At 40.7% G+C, this 9,888-nt stretch overlaps 1 protein-coding gene across 1 annotated transcript; it reads left to right on the plus strand.

Annotated features, from left to right (window-relative positions):
- Window positions 1-617: 617 nt before the first annotated feature.
- LOC131244223 (probable LRR receptor-like serine/threonine-protein kinase At3g47570) lies at window positions 618-3,965 on the plus strand. The gene is made up of 3 exons (XM_058243866.1): window positions 618-775; window positions 1,736-2,761; window positions 3,511-3,965. The coding sequence occupies exons 1-3, from the start codon at window positions 733-735 to the stop codon at window positions 3,948-3,950; spliced, it is 1,509 nt and encodes a 502-aa protein (XP_058099849.1). The 5' UTR covers window positions 618-732; the 3' UTR covers window positions 3,951-3,965.
- Window positions 3,966-9,888: the final 5,923 nt, after the last annotated feature.

Genomic DNA, 9,888 nt, shown 5'->3' on the forward strand with positions numbered 1-9,888 from the left:
TGCCCTTTGTTTTTGTTTCTTTTTCTGAAACCCTCCCAATCCCATCCCAACAATAAGAGGATGGAGCTTGGACATTTACGTTCAAGGCCATTTTGGTCATTAATCCTCTCAGCCTTCCTTCTCCTATGCATGAACGGCATTGGAATTGGATCCCCCGTCTTAAGAAACGAGACGGATAGACTGGCCTTGGTCTCATTCAAGGATCTGATATCTGAAGATCCATTCGGGTTCTTGAACTCATGGAACGATTCCCTCCATTTCTGCAACTGGGAAGGAGTCACATGCAGTAGACGTCATCCTCAAAGGGTCACCTCCTTAAATCTTGTGTCCGCCAGATTGGTGGGGTCCATATCACCTCGCGTATCAAACCTCACTTTCCTCAGGAGTATCAACCTCTCGAGTAACAGCTTCCATGGCGAAATCCCACCTGAAATCGGCCATCTCTTCCGGCTTCGGCATCTTGATCTTAGTTATAATGGACTGCAAGGAGAAATCCCTGAGAACCTGTCCAACTGCACAGAAATCAGATCCATCCTTTTAGAGAGTAACAAGCTCGAGGGGCGTATTCCTGTCAAGCTTAGCTCTCTGTCAAAGCTAATGTCGTTGAATCTTGGTCGTAACAATCTCATCAACAACATTCCACCACCAATCGGGAACCTCTCGTCTCTTGTTTCTCTCAGCTTACATTTTAATATTTTAGAAGGAAGCATTCCAAATGAGTTAGGCCATCTAATGAAGTTACAATATCTTCAGCTCTCCTCAAATAAACTGTCGGGTCTGATCCCACCATCGATTTACAACCTCTCATCCATCGTTGGTTTCTCAGTGGGAGCTAACCAACTTTATGGAAACATTCCAGCCAGTTTGGGTCTCACCCTTCCTAATCTCAAATATCTTTTGCTAGGAGGAAATGCATTTACAGGATCGATGCCAGTTTCATTACCCAATGCTTCAGGACTAGTTGCTGTTGATTTTGGTTCTAGTTATTTTAGTGGACCCTTGCCTGAAAATTTGGGAAGACTACATGATCTTCGTCAATTAAATATAGGTAATAAGTTTGGAGGTGGAGAAGGTGACAATGACTTGAGTTTCCTCACTTCTTTAACTAATTGTAGCCGTTTGGAATTTTTAGATGCATCTGGCAATCAGCTAAGAGGAACACTACCAGACACCATCGTCAATCTCTCTACCCACTTAACAATATTAGGGTTAGGAGGAAACCCGATATACGGAAGCATCCCAACAGATATTAGCAATCTCTTCAACTTAAATGTTCTAGCTATATTTAGGAGCTTTGTCATGGGTACCATTCCTATTGGCGTTGGGAAGCTTCAAAATTTGCAAGGTTTGTTTTTGTACAGCAACAGACTTTCTGGACGAATTCCATCCTCCATTGGCAACATCACTGGATTGGTTAAACTCTCTTTATTTGGAAATCGTTTGCATGGAAGAATCCCTTCAAGTCTTGGAAACTGCCGTCATCTTGAAGGATTATCCCTCTATGCAAATGAGCTCAACGGTACCATTCCAAAAGAGGTTCTAAGTATTCCTTCCCTGATCGGACTTTATATAGATGATAATTTTTTAGTTGGATCTTTACCGTCGGAAGTTGGTAATATGGAACTACTTTAAGAATTATATGCTGTTAACAACAAATTGATGGGTGAAATTCCTAGCGAGCTAGGAAATTGTCTGAACCTGAAAATCCTTAATTTGAGCAATAATTTCTTTCAAGGAGCCATTCCTCCGGATTTGAAGAACTTGAAAAGTATTAAACTGCTAGAACTTTCTCATAATAACTTGTCTGGGCATATTCCAGTTGCTCTAGAGAAATTTCCGATCCTGGAATACTTGGATTTGTCATCCAATGATCTTGATGGTGAAGTTCCACAGCAAGGGATTTTCAAAAATTCCAGTGCATTTTCAATTCTTGGAAACAAGAGGCTTTGTGGGGGTATCCCACAATTACAGCTGCCTGCGTGCCTGAAGAAAGATTCTAAGAAACATGGAAGGTCTATTTCTCTTACAGTAATATTCTCAGTGATCGGTGCAGTTTTAGGTTTGATTCTTTTATCATCTATCTTTGTTACTCTTTATCGGGCGAGAAGAAAGGCCAGCAAGAACCCTTTGCCTGCATCTTTCCTAGAGAGTAAATACTTAAATGTTTCTTACAAGGATCTCTTTAAAGCAACTGGCGAGTTCTCTTCAGATAATTTGATTGGCGAGGGAAGTTATGGTTCTGTATATAAAGGAATTCTAGATCGAGATGAAACACTTGTTGCAGTGAAAGTTCTCAATCTTCATCAACGAGGAGCTTCAAGGAGTTTCCTTGCTGAATGTGAAGCCTTGAGAAATATCCGGCACCGGAATCTAGTTAAAATCATAACTGCTTGCTCAAGCATCGATTTTAAAGGCGATGATTTCAAAGCTCTATTGTTTGAGTACATGCCTAATGGGAGTCTAGAGAAATGGTTGCATCCAAATGTACATGGGCAATATGAAATGCGGAGCTTGAACGTTATTCAAAGATTAGATATAGCCATTGATGTCGCCTCTGCATTGGAGTATCTTCATCACCATTGCGGGACACCGGTCGTTCATCGCGATCTAAAACCAAGCAATGTTCTACTGGACAATGACATGTGCGCCCATGTGGGCGATTTTGGATTAGCAAGGTTCCTTTCTAATGCTGCCAGTAATACCTCTCAAGATCAAACCAGCACAACTGGTATCAGGGGATCTGTTGGCTATATTCCTCCAGGTAACAATTTCATGCTTTTTCTTTGTTCTTTAATCTTTTCTTCTTCTTTTTTTAATGCTTTCCAAATATTTTTAAATATGAAGCTTGAATTGTCACTTCTTTTTATTGCTTGTGGTGTAGCTAATGTTGTTATAGTGGCTATAGTAAGAATACACAGTAAGAAATGAATCATTTCTCATAAATAACAACAACAGTAATGTCGGCCTGTTTCCGAGCCACTGAAAAATGAGTTCATCTTATTTTAGTTAATATTAATTAGGTGCTGGAGATTATATAAATTGTTGGCTATCATGACTATTTTTAATCCCTGTGAAAAACCCTGATTATATAAATTGAGATGGACTCAGCTTTTCAGTGGATGCCAAACACACCCTATAACTCTCAGAATAAATCATTTGTATGAAACTCCTAGTAAGAATGAAGCATTGGAGGATGGAAAATTCATTTTAGTATTTTTTTTTTTTTTTCTAATTTGAGTTAAGATAATTTTCAACTAACGGTGCATGGAACAGTTTTGCATACAAGGTCAATGGATAAGTAATTAGTACTAATTGTTTGTAGTAGGACTAATTTGTTAGTTATACCTGGATAACTTCATGCTTCAAAAGTTTAAAATTAATACGATGATTGTTTCCTATGCTATAATGATTGTCACTTGTGTTAGGTCAAAAACTAATCCCTATTTTTATTTAATTGTTGGAATTCATGAAACCTTTATATCTCGAAAATTCGAGATGTGTAAATGACAGAGTATGGAATGGGCGGAAAGGCGTCTACAAATGGAGATGTCTACAGTTATGGTATCCTTCTTTTAGAGATGTTCACAGGAAAAATACCAACCGATGACATGTTTAAAGACGATCTAAGCCTCCATCAATTTGTTAAGATGGCTTTACCTGATCAGGTGATGGAGATTGTAGACCCGCGACTGCTCGAAGACGTTCAAGCACTGAACAATGGAGAACGACAACGCATTGCAAGGACTAAAATGAGAGAGTTTTTGTCTTCTGTGGCCAAAATTGGCATCACTTGTTCTGTAGAATCTCCAAACGAGCGGATGCAAATGAGAGAGATTGTCAAAGAAATGCATGCAATAAGGGACTTGTATCTTGGGGATGGAATTCACCCAGATCAGCAAAATAGGGAACGATTGTTGGGCGACAGTTCATCGTATCTTAGTCATTATTAACAAGTTGTGGCTAGTCATGGAGTGGAAGATACAATAGGTGTGAATTGAGCTGCTAATCCCACTAAGGGATAAGTGAAGTTTGTATGCATCCAGCAGCTGTTGGGTGGTGTTAAGTTGGTTCTTTCTATGTTTTGATCTTCTCTGTGGTTTTCGGTATGTGTTTGCTTTGTTTAGTGGTTGTGTACTGGAGGGGTTAGTTGGTTTGGCACCCCTTCGTAGATGTAAATGGTTTTTTCTTTTTTCCATATCAATAAAATTACAAGTAGTGTGCTCCTACTCCCACCTTTCAGGGAAAAGAAAAAGAAGAAGAGAAGATACTTAGTAGTTGAAAGTTGCACTATGAGTTTTATTTAGTTTTTCACATTTGTGTTCCTCATCTCTTAGAGATGCTTGGAAAAGGATTGTATTGTATTGGAAACGATTTTCCCACCAAAAATAATTATGGAAGGAAAGAATGAGTAGAAAATTGAAGTGGCTAATGATCTTGATCGCATGATCCCATGCTAAAGATCGTATTGGTAGCTTGGTTCCGATATCTCAACATGATTGATTAATGTACGGTTAAAAATAAAATGATCCAGTTGTTCGCAATCTCATATTCAGGGATTCAATCCCTCAATATGAGGTAGAAGATCTGGACCATCTGTTCTGTAGTGGACTCATCGCCTCTGAGGTTTGGGATTTGCATTTGCAAAGGAACCAGTCCATCGCCCAGAGATTGGTATTCTGGACATTTAGAGCGAAAAAACTCTACCATTTTCCAGGTTCTAAGAGGTCTGGCTCCCAGTTTTATTGTATGGGAGATATGGCTCTGGTGAAATGCTTGTAGGTTCGAGGAAAAGAAATTCTCCACATCAGCAACAATAGCAAAAGTCTCCGAGGATATCCCTTTTAGAATTTGCAACTCTGGAAAATCTGGCGATAAAAGGAAACTTTGGGACAGCTAAGATGAAATTTTTTTGCCTTCCACAACTGCTATAGCTTCGTTTCAAAAAATGTGGCGGAAGCCAAAGCTATGGTAGATGGGCTTAGGTTTTGTGAAAATTTAGGCCTAAGCTAACATCCTTGTAGAGTTCGACTCCAAAATGACCTAAAATGGGATTCCTTTGTACCTGTGTGGGACCCATTGGCTGATCATTCCCCCAAAATGCTCTCAACTTGGAAGATTCTAGTGACCGAAATTGGATGTTTTTAAGTCGAACATGGACTGGAGTGTTGGTGTATTTTGTTTCTTCATCGTCTCCATATGTTATATCTATACTATCCATCCATTTTGTGAGATCATTTTAATACATGGGAATAAAATTGAGGCAGATCCAAAGCTCAAGTGGACCACACCACAGAAAGAAGTGGGACAATGACGCTGACCGTTGAAACCTTACTAAAGCCCACCATGATGTTTATTTGCAATCCAAACTGTTCATACGGTCACATGGACCTAGATGAAGGGAAGAAATAAATAAATATCAGATTGATCAAAAACTCCATAACCCTCAATAAGTTTTCAGTGGTAGACGCTCAATTCCCACTGCTTTTTGTGGTGTGGCCCACTTGAGCTTTGGATCTATCTCATTTTTGCTTCCATGATCTAAAATGATCTCTCCAAATGGATGGACGGTGTGGATATAACTCATACATCATGGTGGGCCCCACATAAATTCTGAGGTGCAATCCATTTCCATTAATTTCCGTTTCACACGGATGAGAGTAAGAAAAATAAATAAATAAAAATAAAGAATCGGTTGCTCTTATGGTATCAACATTAACATTACTTTGACTCCATCTTCATGCTGCATTACAAATTACACATAAAATAAAGACTTCAACTCTTTAACGGCGCTGATTATATCCGTCCTATCCCTCCTGGACAGAATCGGTCTAGGAAGGGGCCATGTGAGGCTCACCGTAATGTATGGGTTTTATCCACGCCGTTCATCCATTTTTTTCAGATCGTTTTAGGATACAAGCCCGAATATGAGGCAGATACAAGGCTCAAGTGGACCATAAAGTGGGGATTGAATGCCCACCATTAAAAAGTTCTTGAGGGCCACAGAAGTTTTGAATGAAGCTAACGTTTTTGTTTTCCGTTCATCCAAATGAACAGCGTGAATAAAACACGTACATCACTGTTTCCATGGAGGCAGGATCAGGAGCCAATCGGCTTTTGATTTCCAACCCACCTAGAAAGTAGTCTAAGTTTGGTTTGGGCTTGGGCGTTGATTTTTAAGCCCAATTGCAAAAGGCCTATGGCCTAGGATGGTCAATAGCTTGGCCCAATAGGTTAGATTTGGGTAGGGTAAATGGCAGATTTGGGCTAACTTTCGTAGCTTTTTCTAGCCAAGTTGGAGATGGGTCCTATGATTCTGGACCATGGCAAGCTTAGATTGATACAAGGTTGGGTAATAGTTGGAAAAATGACGAGTGATAGCATGTACCTCTTGGGTGCTTCCAAAGGTGCACAGATCTTTCTCATTGGTTAATTTCATCATCAGCAGATTGGCCAAAACTATGGAGAGGAATCTATGATCATATACAGTCTATTATATTTTATCATGTGTGTGACATCCAACCCGTCCAAAAATCTATCCATTAGTCATCATCCTGGAACGAGTCTCTTAGATGTGACCTTTGCTCTCCAACAAGTGAACTGTTCAGATCTGTTGATATGTCTCATTGTTGGCTGGATGAAGTAGATCCAATCATCCCATTGTGCAAAAGGCATGTTGATCTGTTACCATCATGTATAGATCCAATCTGATGAAATTTTAATTTTTTTTAACCCGAAGGGCGGGCCTGGGATTGAAATTTAGCCCCTTATATGGGCTGGGACAATGATGAATGGTCCAGACTGGCCTGTTGGCCTAATTCAATCATCACATGTGGGCTGCCATTATTTAAAAAGAACGGATGGTTCAAGGACACTTTTGAGCGGACGCTGCTTAGCTGCAACCTGGAACCAGAGATTGGATGGGACCCTGACGTATGTATTGTATATCCATGCCATTCATCCGTTTTTCCAGCTTATTTTAGGGCATAGTCTCAAAAATTTCAGGTGGACCACACCACAGGAAACAGTGTTCATTGATTATTAAAAGCTTTTTTGTGGGCTACAAAAGTTTTGATCAAGCTGATATTTGTGTTTTCACTTCATCCAGGTCTGTGTGACCTTACTAACAGGATGGATGGCAAATAATCATTACCATTGGACGTTAACAAGTTTTTAATTGTGAGTGTTCAATGAGCACAGTTTCCTGTGGCGTGGTCCTCCTAAGATTTTTATTTCCTTCATTTTTTGAATCATGCCCTAAAATAAGCCGGAAAAAGGATTGCCGGTGTATATAGACAATGCATGCATTGAAGTAGGCGCCACCTTCGCATCCCTTGTGAGCAGTTCCCATTCTTAGTGCACGCGTTGTAGGAAGGTGCTGGGTGGCTCTGGGTCAGGGGTCAGTGATAGAAATGTTTATATGTTGGGACATATCGTTATCATCGTAGGCAGAGGATTTAAGAGGGGGAAAAAAATTAAAAATTAAAATTAAAATTTAAGATTTGGCTATTTATAGCCTTGATCATTTAAATAAGATAGAGGCTTTTCAACCCGGATGGGCCAGCCACATTTTGGAGGGAACTAGCTCCGGCTCTGGCCCAGCCCATTGCCACACCTACCTATAGCCCAAAAATCTCCTAGATCGGAAGATCTTACCTGTCAATACCGCAGCCAAAGCAATATATATACAGAGAGAGAGTCATGCTCACCTGGCACCTGCGCACCTTCTTAAGTGAGCACTCATGTGCACTTTTGCACACGTGTCATGGGCACAAAATCAGAATGGTCCATGTGATGCGGCACCTCATGAAACCTTCAGGGCCCAAAGCCCAACCTTCAACCTGATCCAAAAATCTGAAGGGCATAACAAAGAGAGGCATATCAAGGGAGATAACTATTTCCTTTTGCCATGGCTCACCAGAGTTTTGGAAAAGTTGAGCCCCGAGAAAGTTGAGCCCTGAGGTGCTTCATGGGATGGTGCATTACATGCATTGTTCAGATTTTGCGCTCACATCAAGTATAAAAAAAAATGCTCACAAGTTCTTATAAGAACTAGTATAGTTGATACACACACACACACACACGCACACACACACACACGCACACGCACACACGCATAGGTGCACACCTTTGCACACGGGTCATGGATCCAAAACTAAATGGTACATGTGATGTGGCACACCATGAAACTCCTGTGGACCAATTTTCACCTCTATCCAAAACTTTGGTGGGCCATACCAAAGAGATTCAAATCAAGGAAGGAAATTGTTTTCTTTTGTCATGGCCCACCAAAATTTGGGTAAAAGTTAGACATTGAGGATTTTATGGGGTGCTGCATCACGTGGACCATTCAGATTTTGGGCTCACATCATGTGTGTGAGAGGAATGCTCACCTCCGCACCTTCTTACATTAGCACCCATGAGCAACTTTACACATGTGTCATGGGCACAGAATCATGTATCATGGGCACAGAATCTTAATCGTGATGTGGCACCCCTTGAAACCACACAAGCCCAACTTTCAGCTCGATACGAAACTTTGGTCTGGCCATTGTAAAAGGAAACAATTTCCTCCCTTTATTTGCATTTTTCCTTGTCATGGCTCACATCACATGGACCTTTTAGATTATTTTCCTATGACACATGTGCAAAGGTGCGCAGGTGACCATGACTTATATATATGATATAGGCCACCGTGATGCATGTTGAACATCTACCCCATCAGTTAGATGCATCATTCCATGATAGGCCTAGGGGTTAAAAATCAAGTCAATCCATGACTTGTGTGGGCCACACCACACAAAAGTTGAGAGGGGCTACCCTCCATTAAAACATTCATAATCATTTGTTGGGTCCACCGAGATGTGGTTCACAAATCCAGCCCTTCCATTATGTGTGTCCCACTTAGATGAGGGGTCGGACCAAGTTTCAAATGGATCCAAATTTCAGTTGGGCCCCACTAAGTGCTTTTATATGTTTTAGGCATGTCTTCACATAATTTTAGATGGTATGGCTGACCTGAGTTCTGTATACGGCTGATTTTTGGGATATCCCATAATTTAAAAGGGACCCATCAAATGCACGGGGTTGATGCTCGACACGCATCACGGTGGGGCCACACAGATCAACCTCATGGGAAGTTCCCATGAACTCGACGGCATAGAACCTTTTCCCATATGTGTGTGTGTGGCATGCACACATGCACACCTTTGCACGCATGTCATGGATCCCAAATCTAGACAGTCTATTTGATGCTACACAATATGAAACTCCTGAGGACAAATTTTCACCCCTATCCAAAACTTTGGTCGGTCATAGCAAAGAGAGATGCAAATCAAGCAAGGAAACTGTTTTCTTTTGTCATGGCCCACCAAAGTTTTGAATCAGAATAAAAGTTGGGCCTCAGAGGTTTCATGGGGTGCTTCCTCACGTAGACCGTTCAGATTTTGGGCTCACAGTATGTATGAAAAGTTTTCAAAAAGTTCTCACGTACGAGAACGAGTGCGCAGCATATATATATATATATATATATATATAGAGAGAGAGAGAGAGAGAGAGAGAGAGAGAGAGAGAGAGAGAGAGAGAGAGAGGAATGGTCTCCTGCGCACATACCGCAGGAAACCTTTGTGCGCACCAAGCTAATGTAGTGTGAGCGAGTAGGCTTGGAGTGGGCTCTGCAATGATGTGTTGGTGAAATCCACTCTAATCATTAAGTTTTTATTTTTTATAGTAATTTAATGGTAGGTCCAAAGAACAGATAGGTTCATGATTCAAGTGGACCATGCTAAGAGGAACACTAGGAGAAGGATATGCCTACTGTTGAATTTCTACAAGGCCTACAATGACTTTTATATGAAATCTACTCTAACCATTAGACACCTCATGAAAATA

This window comes from Magnolia sinica, chromosome 4 (assembly GCF_029962835.1).
Source record: "Magnolia sinica isolate HGM2019 chromosome 4, MsV1, whole genome shotgun sequence".
NCBI lineage: Eukaryota > Viridiplantae > Streptophyta > Magnoliopsida > Magnoliales > Magnoliaceae > Magnolia > Magnolia sinica.

Coding starts and splice junctions, on each gene's coding strand:
- LOC131244223 (XM_058243866.1), top strand. CDS start 733: ATGAAGTTACAATATCTTCAGCTCTCCTCAAATAAACTGTCGG. Junction 776..1,735: donor CTCCTCAAATAAACTGTCGG/GTCTGATCCCAC, acceptor ATTTCTTTCAAG/GAGCCATTCCTCCGGATTTG. Junction 2,762..3,510: donor TGTTGGCTATATTCCTCCAG/GTAACAATTTCA, acceptor TGTAAATGACAG/AGTATGGAATGGGCGGAAAG.